Source organism: Armigeres subalbatus, chromosome 3, assembly GCF_024139115.2.
Source record: "Armigeres subalbatus isolate Guangzhou_Male chromosome 3, GZ_Asu_2, whole genome shotgun sequence".
NCBI classification, from domain to species: domain Eukaryota; kingdom Metazoa; phylum Arthropoda; class Insecta; order Diptera; family Culicidae; genus Armigeres; species Armigeres subalbatus.
The window spans coordinates 78,877,566-78,902,782 of NC_085141.1; the positions used below are offsets into that span (position 1 = coordinate 78,877,566).

At 38.4% G+C, this 25,217-nt stretch overlaps 1 protein-coding gene across 2 annotated transcripts in view; it reads left to right on the forward strand.

Annotated features, from left to right (window-relative positions):
- Positions 1-25,217, forward strand: part of LOC134225771 (b(0,+)-type amino acid transporter 1) — a 261,977-nt gene that overhangs the window by 151,981 nt on the left and 84,779 nt on the right. The window contains exon 1 of one of the 2 annotated variants that reach the window (XM_062706125.1): positions 16,552-17,052. The exons of the other annotated variant lie outside the window; for it this stretch is intronic. Within the exon in view, the coding sequence (XP_062562109.1) occupies positions 16,959-17,052 (94 nt within the window). The 5' untranslated portion in view covers positions 16,552-16,958. Of the gene's footprint in view, positions 1-16,551; positions 17,053-25,217 lie in introns of those variants that run through there. 2 annotated transcript variants of the gene reach the window in all.

A 25,217-nucleotide genomic window follows, 5' to 3' on the forward strand; every position in this document is an offset into this window, starting at 1 on the left:
ATCCAGCTTATCGCCCTTTTTGTAGATGGGACACGACACCTTCCATCCACTCCTGCGGCAAAACTTCCTCCTCCCAAATCTTGGTAATGACCCAGTGCAGCGCTCTAGCCAGTGCCTCACCACCGTGTTTAAATAGCTCTCCTGGTAGTTGGTCAACCCCAGGGGCTTTGTTGTTCTTCAGCCGGCCAATCTCCTCCTGGATTTCCTGGAGATCCGGAGCCGGTAGAATTATGTCCTGCGCGCGTTCTCCCAGGTCCATCACCATAACGCCATCTTCGTCTGCCACATCGCCATTCAGGTGTTCTTCGTAGTGCTGCCGCCACCTTTGGATCACCTCACGCTCGTTCGTAAGAAGGTTCCCGTTTATGTCCTTACACATATCAGGCTGTGGCACGTGGCCCTTACGTGAACGGTTCAACTTCTCATAGAACTTTCGTGTGTTATTAGCGCGGTACAGTTGCTCCGTTTCTTCACGGTCTCGATCTTCCTGCTGGCGCTTTTTCCTCCGGAAAATCGAGTTTTGTCTGTTCCGCGCCTGTTTATATCGTGCCTCGTTCGCCCTCGTGCGGTGTTGCAGCAATCTCGCCCATGCTGCATTCTTCTCTTCCACTAACTGCTCACATTCGCCGTCATACCAGTCGTTTCTCTGATCCGGGGGCACCGTGCCAAGTGCAGCGGTTGCGGTGCTACCAATGGCGGATCGAATATCTCTCCAGCCATCTTCAAGAGACGCTGCGCCTAGCTGCTCTTCCGTTTGAAGTGCCACTTCCAGCTGCTGCGCGTATTCTTGGGCTAGTCTACCATCTTGTAGCCGCCCAATGTTAAGCCGCGGCGTCCGACTTCGACGCGTGTTGTACACCGTCGAGAGTTTTGAGCGCAGGCATACTGCAACGAGGTAGTGGTCGGATTCAATATTCGCACTGCGGTAAGTGCGGACGTTCGTGATGTCGGAGAAGAATTTACCGTCGATTAGAACGTGGTCGATTTGGTTTTCCGTTTCTTGGTTAGGTGATCTCCATGTGGCCTTGTGGATATTTTTGCGGGGAAAGAAGGTGCTTCGGACTACCATTCCGCGGGAGGCTGCGAAGTTTATGCATCGTTGGCCGTTGTCATTCGATACGGTGTGCGGGTGTTCAGACTATCCGGTCCGATGACCGGTCTATACATTTCCTCCCTTCCTACCTGTGCGTTCATGTCACCGATGACGATTTTGACGTCCCGCAGTGGGCATCCATCGTATGTCTGCTCCAGCTGTGCGTAGAACGCTTCTTTCTCGTCGTCGGGTCTCCCTTCGTGTGGGCAGTGCACGTTGATGATGCTATAGTTGAAGAAACGGCCTTTAATCCTCAGCTTGCACATCCTTGCGTTGATTGGCTGCCACCCAATCACGCGTTGGCGCATCTTACCCAGCACTATGAAGCCGGTTCCCAGCTCGTTGGTGGTGCCACAGCTTTGGTAGAAGGTAGCCGCTCGATGCCCGCTTTTCCACACTTTCTGTCCTGTCCAGCAAATCTCCTGCAGCGCCACGACGTCGAAGTTGCGGGGATGTAATTCATCGTAGATCATCCTGTCGCAACCTGCGAAACCTAGCGACTTGCAATTCCATGTTCCAAGCTTCCAATCGTGATCCTGTATTCGTCGCCTAGGTCTTTGCCGATTATATCGAGTCGCATTATCTCTTATATTGTTCGTAATGATTGGTTTTCTAGGCGGCTTATTGGGCCAGCGCAAACCTCCGGTCTCGTCGGAGGGCCGTCGTGTCAGGGCTGTTTAGCGTCCCACCTAACACCAGGACTTGGGCTTGTGCGCTTTGAGCGGCACACGGTCGCTTTGGTGGGGCCTACTTGCGGATACATGCAGCTTTTTATAGAGGTTTAACAGGGCCCACTGTCAAACCCCACCACATCCTAGGCAAGCCCCACAACTCGCAGATGGCCTGGGGAGGGATCGTCAAGCCCTTGGACATAGTCCCTGCTGCCCGCAGGGACTATAACGATTCTAATCCGTGGGGCAATGCTAATTGGACGGAACAAAGGACCAACAACGCCAGTTGAAATGTTCCCTGAAGTTAATTTAGGAGGGTCTCTTCCCGAATCATAGTCTCTATCGAAGAGCTTGTACTTGTCGCGAAAGCTCTGAAGGTGAAAAAAACACTCTTGGTCCAGACGGAATTCACAATATGGCATTGAGACCTACTCTACTGGCGTTCCCGGACATATTTAGGTACTGTGCTGCGGTAACGATCGATGTTAAGGAGTTTGAACATAGTAGTCGGAGGCATTGGATGTGTTTTTTGCTGTGCTGTCGTTTTTTCATTAAATTATAAAAGAACAAAAGTTTTGACATCCGATGTCAAGTATCGTAGATTTCAGGTGAAATGCAATGAAGCAATGGATTGGTGTGACGTTTATCAAGAGACCCAACGACGATGTGGATCAAGAATGAGAGATTCATGCTACATGCTAGATAACGAAAACCTACAAAAACGAAGAATATCATGAAGGAAAGGATGGGGCATGACAGAGTACGACGGTGGATTTCCATTATAATCAACAACGGATCCATAAGTTCTACCCACTGCTCTCCGAGAACTGGCATTTACCAGCTAAGTGATTTGTTTTATTTGATTTGTTTTTTAGTTGATTTTCTTATAGAATACTGGAAATGGACCATTGTTAAACCCTCTCCATTTCCTCATTTCAACACAATTATTATTGACGGAAGACTGAAAGTGTGCTCTTTCGGTCTGTGCAAAATTTTTACACATTTTTCCCGTTGCTATTCATATAAATTAATCGTTTGAGGAACATAGTTTCACATAATATTTGTACCTCTTTGTGCGTGAAACCGTTATCCCACAAAAGGCCGGATTTTGGAGTCATAATTGAGTAGTTTATAGTCAAAAGAGAATACTTTAGTGTCTTCTGTGTGAAACCTTTTTTATTGCAGTGTAGGGCATCGGAATGAATCACCCTACTTATCTATGTGTAACGATTAAGGCTATATAGGAATTTTAGAAAGATCTTGGCTCAAAGAAAAATTCGTTCTATTTTTCGCTGATGAGTTTTAATGTTGATGATATTTAAAGACATTTTACTCGACTGTGAAGACATTCGAAAATATCACCTGGCATCCCTAATATTGTACGGTGTTGCAACTGTTTCCGATTGTCTAACGAGGAACGAACACGAAAATGTTGAGGTCTATATAATTCATACATATATTTTTTGACGAGTTTGATATTTATATGACTGCCGATTCTGTTTTTTTCTTCTGCAGGATCATAAGCCATGAGCAGTGTTGTCATTCTCCTCTGTGTAGTAAAGAGCGAGTGCCAGATTACTCTCAACACTCTTCTACAATTGAGAGCATCGCACTCGTCATTGATTATCACTGCACTCTTTTTCTGCGCGCAGCGATGAACTAAGCTGCGCTCACAATTCAAAGCACTCCACACTGTCCCAAACTGTAGCGTGAACAAAGAGCACTGGGATGCGCTGTAGTGATTGAGTGTCAACTAATTCAGTGAACTATACCAGTGCGCACTGAAGATTGCGCACTGCAGTGCGAACTGAAGTGAGCGAAACAGTTCGTTGGGATAGACGGCGCATCGGAATGACTGCAGATGTTGTTTCTTCTTGCTTCGTATTTCTTCGCACAAGGCAATTATTTGCACGCTGCATTGATATTAGGTCTAGTGCAGTTGTCCCCAGCATTCTTACTACCAAGGGCCACCCAGCAATTTTGAATTGTTAAAGCGGGCCGCAATTTATTTACATTTGTTTTACATAGAAATTTAAAGTTTAATCGAAATGAATTTTATATCTATTCAATAAATAGAATCAAATTCGTTGCCGTGGGTTTTCTTCAAATAATATGTTTGTAAGAACATTCTATTCTTAGGGTTTTTTAGCCAACTGGTTTTAAGATAATAGAAACAGATACTTTTGCGGCAGCGGACTTGAGACCAGAGCTTAAAATATTCATCTTCATGAAGCAACTTCGGTCCGAATTTTGACAAACATCGCATGAATATTCAAAACATAGAATGACATAGTCAGACGACTACTCCACGAACTCATTCATTCGACTGTCACTGAGTGTGTTTACTATGTGCAGAAAAAAACATAATTAGCATTGTTTATGCTGATGTTTACCGTTGAAAGTGTCTGGCGGATGAAAATAGGATTCAGTCATGTGTGATAAATCACTTTACTCATTTGAAACGTGTTCAGATTTTAGATAATTTATCAATTTGTAAAATGTGCATAAATATTCAATGACTAATATTCAACTGAATATTGACTGTCCAGAGCCGACTATGAATGTGTCGGAAGTGAACTGACAAATGAAGCAAAATGGACTTCACCAAAAATTTTCGATTATTTTACACTCTGCTTGAGACGACAACATCTCTTCAGCATAGTTTGCAGAACAATTTTAAGCTATTTTCTAAATGAGCATATGTCGTCTGATCTTAGGATTTTGAACTTTTGTTGAAGAATTATTGTTCATTACGAAACAGTAACGATTCCTCAACTTTAATTTATCTGTTCAAGGTATTCAAATATGCGAAATTCATGCGCGAAAATGCAAAAAAAAAAAAAGATTTTGATTAGTTTTTTCTAATTTATTCTGAAAATTTTATTTAGCGGTCAAAATGGAAATCGTCCAATTCCTACCCGAGGTGACCCGGTCTAGGGCCCAAAAACTCGTTAATAGAAACCACAATAATGAATCTTCCAATTCTATGTCATCTAACAAATAAAAAGTGAGATTACGAGACCTTACTGATTATAACTTGTCGCGCCAAATAACGAGAAACATGATTTTGAAGCCTGGTGAACTTGCCAGCGGTGTTGAATAGAAATCGATTAAATATGCATTCCGCACTATTTACCGTGTTTAAAAATTTCCGAACAATTGAAGTTTACTGAAATTTTTTATTCATCAACTAATCGGAGCATGGACAAAATCTTGACTTTGTAAAATATTTTTCGTTGCGTAAAGTACCTACGTTAATAGTCAATAATTTATTGGGATAGGAATCATGCTACTTTTCTATTGAATTTTGCTAAATCCTAACTTATATTGAATGCATTCTCAGAGTGGTGTAATGGTAATGTTTTCAATATTTTGATCTTAAGTTCAAAATTTAGCTAGTTTGAATCGGCGAACAAAAAAGGACGAATTAGCTATTTTTATAGCCCGAAGTTGTTTGCTGTTGGCCTACGTAATATCTATGAAGTGATGAATATAGTGAATCATGATGATAACATAATTCTTGCTTTAGGGTGCTTAAACATCATAATGTTGTGAACTTGATAAATTCCCTGGCTTTTTGTGTCATCTCATGCTCATCCGAGCAGCACAAGTCAGACAAAAATGGTTGCAGCAACTTCATTGCGACTAAATCTGGTTACATATGAGTTGCTGTAACCTGTGTGCTGCTGGGGTATCAACGGGCCACATATAGTGTATATTATCAAATACTTCGCGGGCCACAGAAAAAGGTTTCGAGGGCCGCATGCGGCCCGCAGGCCACTATTTGGCGATCACTGGTCTAGCGCATAGGTAAATGCTTTGTGATTCACAAGACGATGCGGTGGGATTGGATCGGAGGAACACTTTTTATGGAGTTGTCTATATTCAATGTTGGATTTTATATTTCATGTTTTTTTCATAGTCTTCACATAAATTGCAAATAGCAGATGCATAGTCAAAATGATTGTATTTTGACTATGCATCTGCTATTTAATTAGGCAAACATTTAAGAAGACTTTGAAATAGAATAGAACTTCTTAAACTTTTAGGATTTGCTACCCACCAACATGGACATGGATAAAATGCATATGTTTTTAAAAATTGAGCATGAGCATTATGACCGTAAAATTCGTAGTTGCTATTCCGTGATTGACTGGAACGTGTGAAATTGCACAGAGAACGATATGAATGGAGCATGGGGTTTGCTATCCATTCTCAATGTACACGTTTCAGAAGCTCACGTATTTTAAGTCAATAACGGCGCTGGCCACCTCCTTACGGTCATATAGGAAAGGAAGGATTGTTAGTTCGACTCTCGTTGCTACTAGAGATCGAGAGCACCTCTGCACCTCCACGATTGTCTTGGGATGAGGATATTTTATCCGGATTCACTTTGGGGAGTGATGCGATCTATGGGAGGGGATTATATGAAATGCAAAATGCATATGTTTTTAAAAACTGTATGGAAAAAGGATTCTGAATTTTCAGTTCAATATTTTAAACGGAATCAGGTACTTGACACTGAGTAATAGCACACCCTGTCAAGATTAACTTATCAAGTTTTCTGTAGTATACTGAAAATGACATTTTGTATGCACGAAATAGCTAATATAATCGAAAATATTGAACATCGCTTGCTTCGAAATCCGAACAAAGTTTAAGGGATGCTTCAAATACCGGACAATTTTGCTTCGAATTTCCGAACACTTCGAGTTTGGCCTATATTGATTCTCAAATAGCCAATTTAATCCATTCAAAGACAACTAGGATACAGCATTCATATTTCTCGATTAATATAAATCCGTAAGGTAAATTTTCTATACACATTTGTATGGAAATCTGGCATCCCCCGGTTGTGTGTACCATCCGAAGTTTCTGCTCCGAGATTGACCAGGACTACCAAAAAACAGCATTTGAAACCAAGGGGGAGAATTTAACTGCAATATACAACATTGGGAATCTTTTTTTTGTATCTTTATTAAGGAGGCTTTCAGCCCTTGGCTGGCTCACCTCCGGATTGGGAATCTAATAATTTCATACAATCTCTCTCCCACCATCTTTCATTTTTCAAGGTAGAACTTTTTTTTGACATTTGACGTGTCTGTGGGTAATGAAATATTTTCTTCAAAACTACCTCTCAAATTCAGCGTGGATAAGCTGCAATAGATCTTGAGAATCAATAGATGAGCAAAATTTTTTTCTAAACAATAATACCAAAAATAAATATGATAGAGGAAACTGTGCCGATTTCCATCTCACTGAATATATATTCATCTCATCGCGAAACAAAGAAATATGGCACCAAATTCGTCGATTCTTTTTATCAACCTGCGTGCTCACTGCGGAAAAAATCACAAAAATAAGAAATAAATCAAATACCTTTTAATTTTTTTGTCGGAGAATTCGGAGAATTAAATTTATGCATTATCTTATCATTGTTAAGATATACTTGGAAATATAGACATTAGTAGTATTTATGTGTGTTTTGAAATCCGTTTCAGTTTGCTATTAGAAATCAAGGATTGAAAGGAGCGATTGAAATAATGAATTCATGTGGATTGATAAATCCGGGCGTGCCCGAGAAATGTTGAGTTTTTTTATTTGACGGGTGTCGTTCACAACGTGTCTTTTTATACAATTCTGTAAAAAAGCTAGTTTTATGAACTTTTTTTTCTACAAAAATGTGAATGGTTAAAAAAAATACGTTTGAAGACAACCTTTCACTAGAAACTGAAAGCAAGTTTTGCTACTTGTGTGCAATTAATAAAGTGATACCATTAACAATATGTGTATAAGGAAAAAACGATAAGCTGAGAGCAAGCAATGTTCCTTGTGGGGTGTAGCAACTCAAATCTAATGAAATTGTAACTATGCTTGCTCATTACTAATCACTTGATTTCAATTAACTTAACTGATAAACAGTTATTTAACATCATTTCATCATGTCCGGAAATCGAAGCAATTGTAAAAACTTGCCTCGAAGTCCGGACATACAGAAAATGTAATAAAAATTATAAAGCTATGAATTCCCAAGCAATTTCTCTAATTCATGAAAAAGAGTGCTATCATACTATGTTTATAAATTACTAATACCCCTTGCAAATGATAGAATATAGAAAATATGAGCTTGGTTTTTCTAATGTTGAGTCTTAAGCTGCATTCTAAGAAAAACGAAATTCACCGTTGATTATGACATGCTTTCAACTTTTACCTCTAATTTTCAAGTTTTTACCACAGATCACGGATTACTTACTTTTGTTAAAATGGTTTCAAGTCCAAGAATCGTTCTCTGCATTGGTAACCCAAAAAATACTTGTTGAGATGGTATATAAAGTCAAATAACAATTGAAGTGTCCGGCTTTCGAAGCGTCCGGCAATTCGAAGCAAAACGGTAGTCGTGGGTGTACCGCGTCTGAAAAATAATTGATGAGCTTTTGAATGCACACTTAAGATAAGTGGAATAAAGTAGACTCAGTGTATGCAAAGAAATAGTGGCTGAACGTGCTCAGTTCCTCCACTATTGTGTCTTTTATCCTGATAACGAAGTTAATGCGCTAGTTTCAGTAACTTATAACAAATGATAACCAAATTTCAATAATTTGGATCAGGTTACTGCAACTCACGCTTTGACTCCGTTATTAGTGAAATTTAAACAACGAACAATTCGACAGAGCTGTAGAAAAACCTTTGCAAGAAGTACACCATTCATTACATTTTGAACCCTGCAATGAGTTATTGATGAACTACTAAGTGATCGAGCCAAAATTACCAAATGATCAAAAACATCCTTGTTTACAACGCTATGACTATCAACTCTGCTCATTCTTCAGATTCACAAAATTAAATTATTAAATTATTTAAATACCGCAGTTAATGTGGTACTTGTTTACAATAGCATTTCTTTTATCGCTATACTTTAGCAATCCGAAAGATAGATCGAAACGAAGAATAGCAACCGAAATGGTTCATAAAATCTTTTTAACAACGCTACACAGTCGCTACGTATAATTTAAAATAGTAGCGTTTTATGTCACAGTCGATTGCTGCTGTTGATACTTTCATACAGCGTACCCGTTTCACCTTGATTCCGGAATCCGTACGTTCTGCATGCGACTCATGCGAGTCCTTCATCACAACATCGAGCAGGGAACGAATAACTAAACAGCAGAATCGTTCGGGCGCAACTCTGTGGTGATATCACTGCAGTGGTACACTGGAGTGAGGCACACTGAGGATCTCACTGAAGTGAGAGAACCTGAGTGCACATAAAATTCAATTCTCTAGAGTGGTGAGTGGGTGTACGCTGCCTTGATTTCTCTACGCAAGCGTTCTCTTACGCACGCATACCGGATCACTCACAGCAGAAGGTTAATTTTACTCGCTGCGCTTTGATTCTTTTATCCTCATTTCGATAGAATCTCTTACACTCTAGTGTTAATCCCCAGTGAAATGACATCACTGGCCATGAGTACACGTTTTTTCTTTGTTTGGTATTATACATTTAATATCTTACCAGAATTCTCAGTGTAAGTCAATAAATGGATGATAGCCACATTTGCCTTTCATTCTTCGAGATGATCTTGTATATTGGATACGTGTAATTTTTTTTGTGTATTGTACAAATTATCTAAGTTCCTATAAGTGTTCTCCGCGTTTCGTTCGTACTCCGAGATCAATATATTCAAGTACCGTCATCTGGGGGGAAAATGATCACTTTTAAGACAAAACATGCAATAACAATGTGTGTTTAAATTTTAATTTTAATAAATTAAATTATCACAAATTTTTTGAGTAATCTGGTTTGGGGTGAAGTTGATCAAGACAACTCTACTAAAATCATTATGACCTAGCCGTCAAGATACACTAGATTATTTGAATAAATGTTGAAAATAGCGTCATTTATGACTATCTATGTCTTTCTTTCACGAACTACACTTTTATGATTATAATCGAAAAACTCGGATTTTCTACCTAGCTCTAACATTATTTAAACAGATTATAATTTTTGATCTACTAGACCACCATTTCATGAAAAAATTAGGTCCTTCAATCAAATAATCATCTTCGTCTCAATGATCATCTTCCCGCCATATGACTGTACTGAAATGCAAATGGTTCGTGTTAATATGCAAAAACCGTCCGAGGTCCGAAAGGCAAATTTTTTGACGTTCGAAATAAAAAAATTTGTTCGAGCTTCGTGAAATAATTGTTCTAGTTTAGATTTAAGTATCGCTAAAATATAGATTATTTTTACACGCGTTAGATGAATATAACCCTAGTAGCACAATTCAGCTCGATTTTGTTGCAGCAACTCCAATATAACTGGATTTGGTCACATATGAGTTACAGTGACAGGTATATGACAAGTGTGCTACTCGGGAAAACAATCACGATAACTGATTATCGCGGACACTTAAGATTAATTAGCAATAGCGCTACCGGAGCGATTGATTGTCTGCCCTTACGTTGGGTGAACAAGAACACAACAAAATATGTTGTAACCGATCTATACTTTGTTCTCGCGTCAACATTAACATGCTAGTTACTTGGATTACATCACTTACCAAGGTGAATCCTGATCTAAGTAATGACACTTCCTTCCCCTACTTACAATACTCCTTCCCGTAACAACCGTAGAGATGCAGACGATTCGTTGGTCTCTAAAACAACGGTTGATACATTAACATTGCTTCCCTTCCCTAGATGATCGTAAGGACGTGGCCGACGCCGTTATTGACCCATTAAAAGTTGAGCTTTCGGAACGTGCACATTGAGGATGGAGTTCTAATCCCAAGTTCCATCTGTTGGTTCCCTGTGCAATTCCGCTAGTTCAGGTCAATCACGGAGTAGCAACTACGAATTGTACGGTCATCTCATGCTCATGCTCATGCTGCGGTAACGATCGATGTTAAGAACGCGTTTAACAGCGCTAGCTAGAAGGCCATAGCCGTAGCACTGCATAGTATGCGTGTCCCTGTGTACTTATGTAGGATTTTGAAGAGCGTCTCGAAAACCGTGTACAGACTTACGAAACAAATCATATCAACTCGTACGTTGAAAACAATAAACTTTGAACCACACAATCTTCCCGATTTTATTTAGCTTGGTGACGGAAAGGGATACAAATTTGTATGGTGCCAATTCCACTTGTATAACCCATTGCTATCCCTGTTACCTTTACATTTGTGATTAAATGATAATTCTCCCATCCACTTAGCATCAAACGTGGATTATGATAGCCTTTGGTCGCATCTTAGACCCACTGTGTGTCGAACCCGCGTGGGGTAATGCGCTAAAAACCAAGCGTAACCAAGCGCCTATTGAACCATATCATTGGAGGCAGCACGTGTGATCGCCGGAATGATCCCCATCGGCATAATACTGACTGAGGATATTGAGTACTACCATAGAAAGGATATTAGATAAAGACAAAGACAGCAAGAATAGAGTCAATGGCCAAAAGGCAACATGAGTGGGATAACGCTGACGATGGTAGGTGAACTCATCAGCTCATCTCAAATGTGACGAGCACGCCGGAATAGGCTTTCAACTGACGTCAGGGATTGAATCCAAAAGAATGAGCGAGAACAAAGTGAGAATCACTTCTCTGTGGCAGCTGCCCATCCGATTTTGTTTTTTCGCATTTGTATTCAAGTTTGATAAATTTGTTATCATAGCTTGTTATAATTCGGAGCAGTTTTTGCCTTTCTTTTATCGTTGTTCATTATCTATTGAGAGCGATTTTCGCAAACCCTGTCTGACGCAGTTCCTGTCAGGACACGGGTGTTTTAGGAAGCATTCAGTATCCCTTCAGTCACGCACATTATCACTATGCTGCCACAAATATGGAAATGCTGAATAAACGCCTGAACACGTCCTATTCGAATGTCCGAGGTTCGAGATCGTACGAATAGAGATGCCAGCTCTGAACGTGGAGAAAATTGTCAATGAAAATGGTCGTGATGGAGCTATTTGGGGTGTTATCAAAAAGGTAGTATCGCACTTTCAAACAGCAGCCATCCTAGATAACATCCTAACAGCAGCACACTTGTCACAGGCGAGTTGCTACAACTTATGTATGACTAAAACAAGTCATATATGAGTTCCCACAGCTAAATCCGACTGAATTGTGGTACTCGGGAAAGAACTTGTAACGGAGCCCAGCGAACACAGAGCGAATTGACAGCGACTGAGTCCACAGAGGGCGAGAGAGCTTCCACCGCCGGAGAATTTCTTGTCGGAGTAGGATAGATCCGCCGCCGGGGACTATTTGAGTAGTCCACCCTGAATATCGCGGCACTCGAGCAGTTACTCGCTGAAGTAATAAAGGACTTAGGTTCTGCGTTGATCTGGAAAACACCATAGGTGTTTATTTGAATCCGTGTTAAATCAATATGGGTATGATGCATCAATAGCATAGATCATGCCAGGCCGAATGTAATTTACTTACGTGGATCGTGTAGTACGAAAGAAATTTCCCTCGGATTTAGGCTTGAGACACCTGTCCACTGGTATTCGTGATGTACATAAGGAACTCGGGAAAGCATTTCTCAATCCATAAACGTCTCCGGTTCAATGGGAAGAATATTCTACGACGGACTGAAGGATACATGCTTCTTATGTCAAATAGTATGTCATCGGCGAGATTGCCCTGTTCTCAATAAGCGCGAAAAAAAACCTCTTAAGCAAGAGCAAAGTACAACATACGCTACGTTGGAGCTGGAAAGGAAGAAGAACAAGTACCAACGGAAACCTCGAATGATAACTTTATCGAAGTTTCAAAGGAAAGTCCTAACTCAGAAAACCGGACGCAGTCGGTTGTACGTGACAAAAAGCTGGCGGGCAAAAAAACGTTGTAAATAGACAACGTAACAGTGGAAGAGGTTGCATTCGCGATAAATAAAGCTACCTTATCCACATGCGGTTCAGTGACGGACACATCTTCCAGCTTCGGGATCCGGTTCATGTGCTGGTTCGAAAAAAAACGCCCTAAAAAAGTGCATACATGTAGAAAATCAAATGAATTTTCTGCTGACGTACAGATGTCATTTTGGAAACTGAGAAATGAACTCTTTTCAAATGCTATGTGTCATTTTTTTTCCTCATTTATATTCATATTATCAAACATTTGTACTTAATATTCTGGTTATTTCCGGCTATTCTCGTGCAGACTATGAATTAGCATGAATCATTTACAACGTGAACCTAATAAGATAAACGGGCAGGTGTAAATTGTATCACATCGATGTTTCTGCCTTTCCGTTAACAACACTGTAATCATGAGATAAAAATGGGCCGAAAGGCACTGATAACTCTAATGCATCCTATGAACGAGCAAATACAATGTATAGCGAAGATTACCTCCAGTTGAGACGTCATTGAATGACTAAGAGAGCAAGAAACTCACACGCTCATACTAGAATCTAAGCCAACAGTATACATAACTACGTGGATAGAGGAAGGGTAGATGCCATGTGGTTAGTTCGCACTTTCATCGTACAACAATTTTCGACGTGCCGCATCCATACCGTAGCAGTTCAGTTCAGACAGAGGGATGGTGTCTCGCTCGTGGATGCCAATATTTTCTCATCAAATAGTTATTTTCGGCGCCGAGACGTCAGTCTCGTAGTGCTTAATATTCGTGCTCTCCCGTATTCGCATTTTCCGTAGATACTCGGGCATTATCTTACGCGAAATATTTTTATTATATCCGATACCAACTGGTGACAGATCTCGTGGTCATTGTTGAATCTAACCGAAGGATTAATCCCAAATTAATGAAACAAATTTGAATGGATTTCTTTGTTGTTATATAAGAGTTCGAACCGAAGCGCGTCTTCTTGTGGTTTGAAAATGCAGTTGCCATGGCGTGTAAGGCTGGTCATCGAACTAGAGACAATAAAAACTGCACCGAATGCGAAAAATCTCACATCTTCTCTGCATCAGTTTGCACAAAATATACTGATGTTGAGTAGCCTACGCCATCAGAACTCGTGATTATTCTCATAATACACAACGATAAGCGAAACGCAATCCGCGCCCCCATCCCGCCAACCATCCCCATAATAGGTGGCAAAAATCGTCACACAGTCAGATGGCAGTGAATGTTCATAAATAAAGCACGAAAACTTCAAAGTGCTGAGCAAAAACATGGTCAAAATAAACTCCTTCAGCGAGGGTAGAATAATAACACCGCATCACATGGCCCAGCACACTCGGCAGAAAATAACGAGTTCAGATCGTTCAAGACGCTGAAGCACTGTGGTCCTGGGCTTGGCTTTTTTTATGAACTAAAAGATGGGAATTTTGTGTAACTAAATTTATTTTTTATTACTTATTTAATTTATTGTATTTCGTTAATTATAATTCTAGTTTATAGTTAAAAAAACAATCTGGAAAATTTTGTTAATTTTATGCAAATCATCTTTGTTTGTTAAAACTATTTCAAATCTTTTGAAAATTGAGATTTGAAAAAGAAAACAGCAAAAACAATTGTTGCATTGCCTTTGAAATAATAATATCGTTCAAAATGAGAGCGCTTGATAATATTGTTGGATTTGTGTAGTACATAACATGAAATTATATGAAGGATAGCTTCAAGAATAAAAATATTGGTAGTTAATTCGATGTTCATTATTCGTTGAATGTTTAAAATAAAAACGCTTATTACATTTTTATAAATTTATTTTGAAAATATATTTGTTGAATAAATCTTATGAATTCAAATTTCATGCAGACTTTTCAATGTTTTCAATGTATTTTTCAAAAAAATAATGAAAAATAAACAGCACGTGAAACCCGACATGCGGAAATTTACGCCATCATAGTCCAGTGCATGATGCCGTAGGTTGACAGTTCACAGAGCTTGTTTACAGGGACTTGGAGGGTCTCTGGAGCAGCTTCCGGAAAAACTGTTTTGCGATTAATTAAGAATATTGATGTCTGCTGTGGTGGATTAATAGTAGGAATCAAAGCATATTACTAGAATATTCGGATCAAAATGATTTTGAAAGAAAACTACTAATTTTTATTTCCAGCTGATCGATTTTATTTCTAACACCCTGTAAACAAGCTCTGTGAACTGTCAAATAATTGACGTTAAGTGAAGATCTTGCATTGGTCTATACGCTGAAATGGTCCTCTTGCTAACAAGATTGCTTACAACTTGTATTCAATATTGACGATTCACGTCAAAAATTGTAGACATTTAGGCAATATCCCATGTGGAATTACGCTAATAATGGCGTTCCATTTATGTGCGTGATTTTTAGCGTAAATTTCAGCGGATTTTTCTATATGTGTGAAATAAATACTATACAATATTCAAAATTAAATTTTAGTATAAAAAATGATTGACTTTCATGCAATTTGATGGTGATTTAGCGGTGACGTAAAGGCAATTTATGTTTAAATGGAAATTTATATGGGAAAAACATTCCAAAAAAATCAAGCCTTCCTGCAACTGTCAAATCGTGATGAATTCCTACAACCCCAATCTTTTTGTTTGGTAAAATTAGCCTCAACTTAGCAGTGACAAATCAACTTGAAATGAATGATGTAATCGCTGGTTTCGTTTATATAATACTAAAATCGGAGGCTGCGCAGTTAACATTTTTGAAAAATACACGCTATGGAAATATTTGAACCCATATTTTTGTGTTCAATAGTCACTAATTTTACATCCAACTTTTTCTTGTAAGCAATATTGAATACAAGTTTCATAGTAACGACGACCAGTAATTTTACATCCAACTTTTTCTTGTAAGCAATATTGAATACAAGTTTCATAGTAACGACGACCAGTAATTTTCAAAAGTGATGGAAAAATGAGTCGAATTCAACGGAGCCTTTTTGTTACATCATATATGCTGTAACATTTTATTACTGTGTGGGCTAATACAGTTGTAGGAGGACTTAAACCAATTTTATATTTTTCCCATAAAATTTTTGATATAAACATAAATTGCATTTGCGTCACCTCTAAATTTCCACCGAATTTCTTGAAATTTTGCCCAGACTACTGAATTAATCGTTACTGAATTATTACTGAAGCTATAGACGTATGCTAGTTGGAATTTACGAACATTTTTTAAATTCGATCTGCCCTCGTGTACATAATATGGTCCATTGATCCATATTGCTCAAACAAATATGAGTCAAAAGTTAACTGCCGATAAAGGGAATAAAGTTGTGTCCCTTTTATTTATTTTTACATCCATAGTGATCTACGTGAATTTCTCTATCTTTTATTACTGGCATTTCATCCTCCAACTAGGACATTGCCACCTCCTAGCTATGTGTTCACTACGCTTTTCCACAGTTATTAACTCAAGGTTTCTGAGCTACTTATGTGCTTGTGCATATATTAAATAAATTCATTAATTTGATACAATATGAATTTATGGAATGTCGACAAAAAATTTCAAACCAGGATCCGCATTCGAATCCATCCACCTTCGGCATACTCTACTTTGTAGCCTAGCATCTCACCGGTGAGCTATAAACGGCCCCGTGGCTGCGTATATCCACTTGATAACAATATCTCTCCCGGTCATTTCGTTTTTCCGACCCGAAAACGATCGATAGTCGAACGAGCATGCGATATGGGTTTTAGCTTGATCGCGCAAACTCGTGAACGAAATTTTCGCGACCGCCACCAATCCCGCGAATACTCGTAGTATCTACTCGATCTACAAACTCCCGCGTAATCTCAGCCACGTTTCACATTCTCTCCGCGGCGGCTCGGTCTCTCTCTTCATATATAAGCCGTACCGGTCGGAAAATAATCTTTTCAGTATATTCGCAAAACTCTATCGGTTAGCACTTCGGTTCGCGGGAAAAAAATCGCGCCAGTGAAAATCTGAAAAATCCGTCCTACCTTACCTAAAAGAATAAAAACAGTGCCAGTTCATTCATCGATTTTAATTCCAAGCATTATTCTAACTATTTACTGTGATAAAACGGACCTAAAAGATCCCACTGAATGGACTGTAATACATTTCAGTCGTTTCAATTGGTAAAATAGTGCACATCAGTTTACGCGATCGGATCAATTAAAGAGTGGGTTCTTCGTCTGTCGTGCGGGATCAAGTTCACGAGCGCGGGAGCGCCGGACCTATCCACCCGCTCAGACCGTTGCTGAGCCGCAAGCACCACCCTCTTCCTACCCCCCATTGGAGCACAACTCACATGCCATGCGCGATTCAATTTCGCAGATTTTCTCTTCAGCAGCGAGCCAACACCATGACTGTCGGAAACACAGCTCAGATTCCGATGCTAGCTTTGCAGGTGATTATCATCGCTTTGGGGCGGGAAATGGAGAGTGTTTGGGGGAATTGCATCCGGGTTGTGAAATACGTCAACAACGGTGAGAAGTCGAAGGATTCCGAGAAAAAAGTGCGAATCCGAATATAGAATTCATTGTGGAGGTTGACTGAGCGGATGGAGACGCACGGTTTATTAAGTAATAGCGAGAGAAAATTCTCGCCCACGCTACGCAACATTTAACAAGCACACACACCCCCTACCTAAAGTGCAACGGGTTATGTTGGAAATTGCTACTCTAGCTGTGAAATAAAAATTTGTTGATCGTGTGTTGAGCGCATTGAGGAAAAAAGTGATTTCGGGGTTTTATGGCTTCATTCTATTCGACGTTAATTAATATTGTAAACAAACTTGAAATAGCAGTTTATTGTTAAATGGAGATCAATGGTATAAGAGCTACGTTGCTAACAGGAATGTCTTATTATATTTCAATTATAATCGATTTTATTGGGTACTCGTGGAATTTTCGGAATTAAATTTCGCTCCGAAATTATATTTTTCACAAATATATGAGACAAATAATAGAAATGTTCTCAGTAGGTGTTGTGATCGATCTCATTTCAATTGTTTAACAAAGAAAACTCATCGAAATTTGTGTGTTTGATGTTTGTGCCAATTTGCCCAACGTGTTCATTATTGTCAGTTACGATAAAACAGGATCATCATACGCTTATCTGAAAGTTGTACTCTTTCGCTTTACAAAGGAAAATATTCATTATTATATTTCAGTTTATTTGCTATTAATCTTCTTTTTCCGTCGCTCTACATTCCAACTGGAACTTGGCTTACTTTCCAACTATTAGCATTTCCTCAGTTATTAATCGAAAACTTTTCTTATTACATAAGTATGTATCTTGCATGACAACTACAAGGGTACACTATGCCCAGGGTGTCGCGAATTTTTCCACCAGAAAACATCCTAGATCGGTTCGAGAATCGAACTCTCCATTTCTGGATTGGCAATCCTACGCCTTTACTCACAAGGCTTATTTGATACCCTATTTGCCGTTAATACCTAAGTTTAAAATGTACAAAAAATTTCGCAACAAAGATCAGAAAGGTGACGAAGAGAACTAATTGTCAACTCTTATAAAAAAGATGTTTTGTAAAAATCAAACGCTTTCAAATAGGACTAGTTAAGTATTTTTCCAAATTCGAAATGAAAAAGATTTTGTACATCGGACGATGATCAAAGATTGGCAACGACTGATCTCAGAATCAAAACAAAAGTAGATATTATTCATTTGTTTATGCAGCTAATGCGACGGATTAAAAAGGCATGTTCCTAATGAAGCGCAAGACTGGAAATAATTTCATATTATCAGCAAGCAGCTACTATGATCATTGAAGCTTTTGCATTTATCAACTATCGTCGCCAAGCGATAGAATCTTGTCGCGTGTGTTTGGGGGAACCTTTTTTGACAGAATAAACTGACGCTTTGAATAATGATGTTTATATTACCACGCTTCTCCATAACTGTTCATAAAAAAATGTTGTTAATAACTTTTTGACAAAGATGAATACATTCCTACATTCTTACAGGTATTCCGATCCGTCAAATTTGTGACTCAGCTATCTTGGATTTCTGTATGAAATAGCTAGCGAGTTTGTTTACGTTTTGAACTGAATATTTCACATCGGCGGTTATCCCAACAGCTGATGCAACTTGGCGTTCATTCGCCTTCTCAACATCATCTTTTTCTCCTTTTTCTATAGACTAACGCAAAATGAACTCCCCCAAGAAATTATGACGTTTGAGCGGGTCGCATAATGAACGCAAAATGAACTTTTGTTCGAAAAGACGACCCGCTCAAATGTCAAAATCCATCGGGTGAGTGAATTTCATGAACTCCTGCACAGGTCTATGGCGCTACACTGCCGTGCTAAGCATAGTTGTCCCATATCGTTTTTTTTAAGATGGCATTCCCACTGTGCTGGCGGTGTCACATTTTCTCAGACAAGTTATTTCTCTATCAGACATCATGGCTAGGCTTTCCAGCAATCCTTAAATCCATTGATGGACTCTTTTGTTGACCATCAGGGCAGCAAGAAGGCCATCAACTAAAAATGACATGGGACAGCAATGCTTCGGACGGCAGTACACTCCAACTGAATCCTGGGGCCTGTAGCATAATCGAAACTTTACTAATAATATTAGTAGAGTAGCTTGTAACTTGTATTTTTCTGTTGCATAATGAATCTACAAGTATGAATTTACAAGACTAATATTACAAGTAAACCGCACTAATAATATTAGTGGAATTTACAAGTAACTGTTGCATAAAGAAAATACAAGTAGAAATTATTAGCGTTGGCTTGTAGTTTCTTTTACAAGTATGAATGGTGCTGTAATTTAATTTACAAGTAGCTTTTATTTTATTATTTTAGCTGTGCAAAGCAATCATGCATCGTTTAATTGTTTTTAACGACTTAACAGAGAAAGAAACTATTATTCTAGTTGCTTCAAATTACCATATAATGAAATACTGTGCACTAAGAATAAATTTCTCGTTCCGATATAACACTGAGAATTAAGAAAATTTTCAAATGACTTTAAATATAGTAGAAGTACTTTAAGTGCTGACATCAAGTATTCAAATGGAGGAACGGAGATCATTAAATTATACAGTACACAGAAACCTTACACTACTCAAAAGTGGGTTGTTTAGCTCAAATCCGTACTTTGGACCAATATCCCAATTTTGAGTGAAATTAGTTTCGTAACACTTAGTAGTTTAACTTAATCCACTTAAAACATATTAACCAAAGCTAAGTTTAGTATACCCAAAGTTGACTTTATCCATCTCAAAATTGAGAATATATTAATTTACTGAAGTTTGTATTATTGTAGTATTATTATACTAAACAATCTCGTTTAAGATCATGCATATTGCTTTATGTTTGACAACGATCATGGGAAAGAAAAGAAAAACGGAAAAACTACCTAAATTCTAAGTAGAATTTATGACGATATTTTCATCAGTTAGTATTTTGAACTAAAAAAGAAATCGTCCAAATTTCATAAGCAAATTAGAAGCAAAACCTAAACCCGCACAAGTCTCACAATACACGTAAATTAAACCCTCTTCAAAACCCCACAACAAACAAATCTAGCGGGATTCGATTTGTCATGGAGCATACGTTCGCGTACCTTACAAATCGCCTTAATTAAAACTTAAGTCAATCCCAAAGACCACATAAAAACGACTCCAGTGTACATTACATTGGCTTGGTTAAAAATTCCACGAAGCCGGCTTAAAACGCGGAATCAATAAATTTACAGAGAGTGTTCTGTGCATACCTATCGCAGTCAAAATATATATTCTATCTGCAAATTTGCAAACAAACGTAAACAAACCGTTTACCTCCGCATTGACAGTGAACTGTCGGATGAATTTTGACAGGTAAATGAACCTGACGGACTTGTAATTTCAACCTTACTAATAATACAAGTACTAATATTATTAGTTGGCAAAACATTATTATGCGACGCAAATTACAAGTACTTGTAATTTGTTGACTTGTAACTTGTAACTTGTAGCTAATATTATTAGTCTGATTATGCTACAGGGCCCTGGTCTACTTTTCAACTTTCTGTTGATAGCATTTTCTCAGTTATTAATTGAAAGCTTTTCTATGCCGCCACCATTGCATGAGTAGGTATGTTTCTTGTGTGACAAGTACAATGGATACACTATGCCCAGGATGTCGAGAATGTTTACCACGCGAAAACATCCTTGACCGGACCGAGAATCGAACTAGCCATCTCCGGATTGTCAATCCTACGCCTTTACTCACAAGGCTAACTGGAGACCACATATTTATCGTAGGCTATTTGAACCCCACCATAGATGGTGGACAGCACTTTCCTTTCGAAAACTCCAAGTGCGCGTTGGTCTTTCATGAGCGTTTTGCAGATAGTCAGTTTGGTACAACAGTAAACTTTATTCAATCAGAGCGTTTCACGGAGTTCAAAATACGTGTTAATGACTAGTCCGAATTGCTTTGCTTCCCTCTTCTGTCTGATGAAGGCTATTCGAATAAGCTCCTGAAACTCGAACTACACACATCACCCGATCCATCGTCGCCTTGACCAACTGTATCAGTTTATCTGGAAATCCGTGTTCATGAATTAGTTGCCATAGCTGGTCTCGATCAACTGTATCATATGCGTATCACACCTTCCATCCACTCCTGCGGCAGAACCGCACCCTCCCAAACCTTGGTAATTACCCAGATCAGTGTTATATTTCGGACTGTTTAATAAAACACGACTGAATTCTATTAATGCAACTTCAGAAGAGATCGAATGTATTCCTTGACTACAATGATTAGCTTACATTTAAATAATTCAAATATCTGCAACCCCTTTTCATTTAGGTAACGGCTACCCGTTATCGATTCTACATTACCTCCTTTTCTTTCATGTTTCGAACCATATTCACTTGAAAATCATTTAAATACCTAGGCTGCCGAAGAGCTCGTTGAGGTATCCGTTTGAGAACTACTGTTTCTGAATTTGAATCTCCTAATGTTGTTTCCAGAGCTGCTTGGTGGCTTGATGTTGCTGCCGAATCTTCAGTAGTTTCTTGAGCACTGCTACTGGCTTGGTCCGTTGTATGATAACCAGATACAACAGGTTTAAGGTGAAACACGTTCCGATGTAGAATTCTTCCAGAATCTTTTGATCTTACTGCAACATTGGAACCAGTCCGATACAGCACTTCTAAATCCTTCGGGACTGAAATTACTGGATGACTTATTGGCCTTAATCACACGCTTAGCAATAATTTGACTCGGTTGGGCATGTCTGCGTTTGTCTTTTTCAGCTTCTTTTCACGGTCGTGGTCCATTACGTCCTCTACCAACTTGGTCCCTAACGTACGCATTTCGGGTAGTTTGTCACGGAGAACCCTTCCGAACATTAACGCTAATGGAGCTACTTCAGTGGTGGTGTGAGGTGTGGAATTATACATTAAAAGGTACATTCTAAGATCCCATTTCCAATCGGGACATTGACAATTGACATTTCTTGACTGATTTGAAGTCGCTTTTTGAGTGCTCTATTAGCTTTCTCCTCTTCTTCATTAGCTTGAAGCCAATATGGTGAGGTTTTCATTAAATTAATTCCAAATTCTTCACAGAACTGATCCATTGCTTAACTCGCGAACTGCGGACCATTATCTGTCTTAAGTGATGAACTTTGTTAATCTTAAAAATCACTCAAATAAAAAAAAACATTATCTGTCTTCATTGTTTCCGGTATTCCATAACGGAAAAATGTTTCTTGTAGTGCTTGAATCATTAGCGCTATAAAGTCAATAGCGATGTGGATCCATGGTTTATCCGGCATTTTAATTCGAATCAATGGCTCCGGCGGAGATAAAGAGGATACCAGGGAACATTCTTTGCAGCGTTTGACAAATATTTCAACTTGTTTATCCATACTGGGCCACCAGAATTTTTGTCTCAAGCGCCGATATATTACGAAAATGTCAGGATATCTTTCATGTGCCAGATTTAGAATGCGATCCTGTAGAGAGTATGGAAGGGCGATCCTCTCTCCCCTTAGCAACACGTCTTCTGATACGCACAATTCCATCATATAAGGCTTGAATGACTTTACACGTTCCGTTAAACATTCTCCGTTAAGGTCACTCCTGACGGAATCCAAGTTTAAAAGTGCTCGCGTTTTCGGGGGCACACCACACGATACGGAAGCAACGCACAACTGTCATTTTTATTATTTCACGCATGCTGCGACGCAGCAGAGCTAAGTTAACAAAAATGACAGTTGTGCGCCGCCTCTGAATCGAGTGGTGTGCCCCCGAAACGCGAGCACTTTGGAACTTGGATTCCGTCAGGAGTGACCTTAAGCGCTACCCGACTAGTTAGTCATAACAAAATGTTATCACAATTATATCAATATGTGTTACAAATAACAAAACATGCAATAATTTTGTTATAAATTCTCTGCCAAAGATGGAGGAAATAAAATTTTATGATCGTCATAACATGATTATAACACAATGTGTTATGTTTATTTCTACCGAAAAAAAAAATGCCTACATTTTTGGTCGATAGGAATTGGAAAAAAAGTAAGGTACCACCTACAGTATAACTTGAATCTACAACCAAAGTTGAACCAGCTTTTTTCAGGAACATAATTTGCTATAGTACAAGTTAGTTTCCCTACTTTTTATGTAACACAACGAGTTATATTTTTGTTCAATTAATAACATATTTAGTAATAATTTTGTTAAAACTAGAAGAAATTTTGTTACATTTTTTGTTATTTTAACTATTAATGGTACATGTTTTATAACAACCTCTTTTATAAAAAACTGCTGTAACGGAATAACAAGGTCTGATATAAATCTGTTACTATCTACTGGTCGGGTAATACGACATCACGGATTATTTCAGACTATCTCAGGACCCACCGTTCTAACCGTGCACATGGCTTGGATCGAGGACTGAACAAAAATAGCAAAGGTTTACAGTTGGTTATTAATTTGAAACGCGTTCCCTGTAGATATAAGTTATGAATCGACAGCTTCCTTTTCGGTTTAAAAATACTTGCGCTCCAAATCGGTTAGCGATTTGCTTGCATAGGCAATAATCCTCTTTGAACCATTAGAATTTTCTTGAAGTAAAACTGCACCAAGACCTGATGAACTGGCATCCGCAGTCAAGATTGTTTTGTCTCGGGTATCGAAAAATCCCAGATGACTTATATTACAGATCGCTCGCTTTATGCCCTCAAACGCCGATCCCAAGTAACAATCAGTTACCACAAATAGACATCATTGTCGAACTAACGTTTTATTAAAGTATTCGTAGCTGAACAATATGTAGTATGGAATAACAAATTGGGCAAACATTGTTGACATTTGTAACCAACTTCTGTTCTGCTTTCAGCTATGTATCTGAATAATACTTTTATAAACGTTACCGACTTATTTCTTTTTAAATCGAAATGTATATTGAACAACTAGCTATATACAAACAACTTAAACTTGCAAAGCTTATGCTGTTCATCGTGATGCATATGTTTAAATAATTTGTTTTTGAAGCATCGAACAAAGGTTTGAAAACTCTATTACAATCTACGCACGAGCATGAGTTTATTAAGAAGTCTAATAATTGACGTTATCAGTAAACATCATTGCTACTGTATCGGATTTCAATTTTGCTTATTTATATAATTTTGAAACGTTGAATAAACGTTTGATAATTCGCTTATTGCAATAACAACAATGGCTTTAGTTAAACGTTGTACGAACGTTTATTCCACTCTACAAATAAATTTATTTTTAGCGGACTTATTCTTTTTAAAACATTTTGCACTTTGCCATTCACTAGAGAATAAATAATTATTTTTATACTTACTTCAGGAATGATAGAAGAAATCTGCAGGAAAAATCTACCTCCATGATGGCAGATAGAAGGCAGCAGCTTCACAACTTATGTACTAAATCAAAACAATAAAATCAAGACTGATTGTTCACTTTTCGGAATGACATCACACTAACTATAACGTCATTGAACTCCTATTAAGCTTTTGTTCGATTGTTGGCAATTTTGTTGAGTAATGACCAACAACCCCATTACAGCTGTACAATCAGAATTGTTCAACAACGTATGGTTTATATTTCTAATTCAGCTTGGTACTTTCCAAGGTGACAAACATAGCTGATGGTAAACAAGAGGGCTGGGGATTCAAAGGTCGTTGGATCGATACCGGTATCCTGTTCATAATTTATTTTTCATCTTATTTCCAGTATGCTGAACAATGCCTTAATAAGTGTAACAATCTAATGAAATAAATGTATTTAGAAAAGCATAATTAAAAAAGCCGAATCAGTGAGTTGCTGACTAGTTGAACTAACATTATGTTTAGTTTTTGAACAAAGTTGATGAATAAATATTTTTATCTATTATTTAAGTAAAGTTGAAGAGAGGTTGCTAGTTGTTGTTGAATAAATACTCCATTTTTGGGCGAACAATGCTGGAACAAATGTTGTCATGTATGATAGTATAATTTTTAATCAACGCTGGCTGAATAAATCTGACCATACTGATGTTTATTCAACTGGCAATTGTTACTTGGGATTGCTGAATTTTT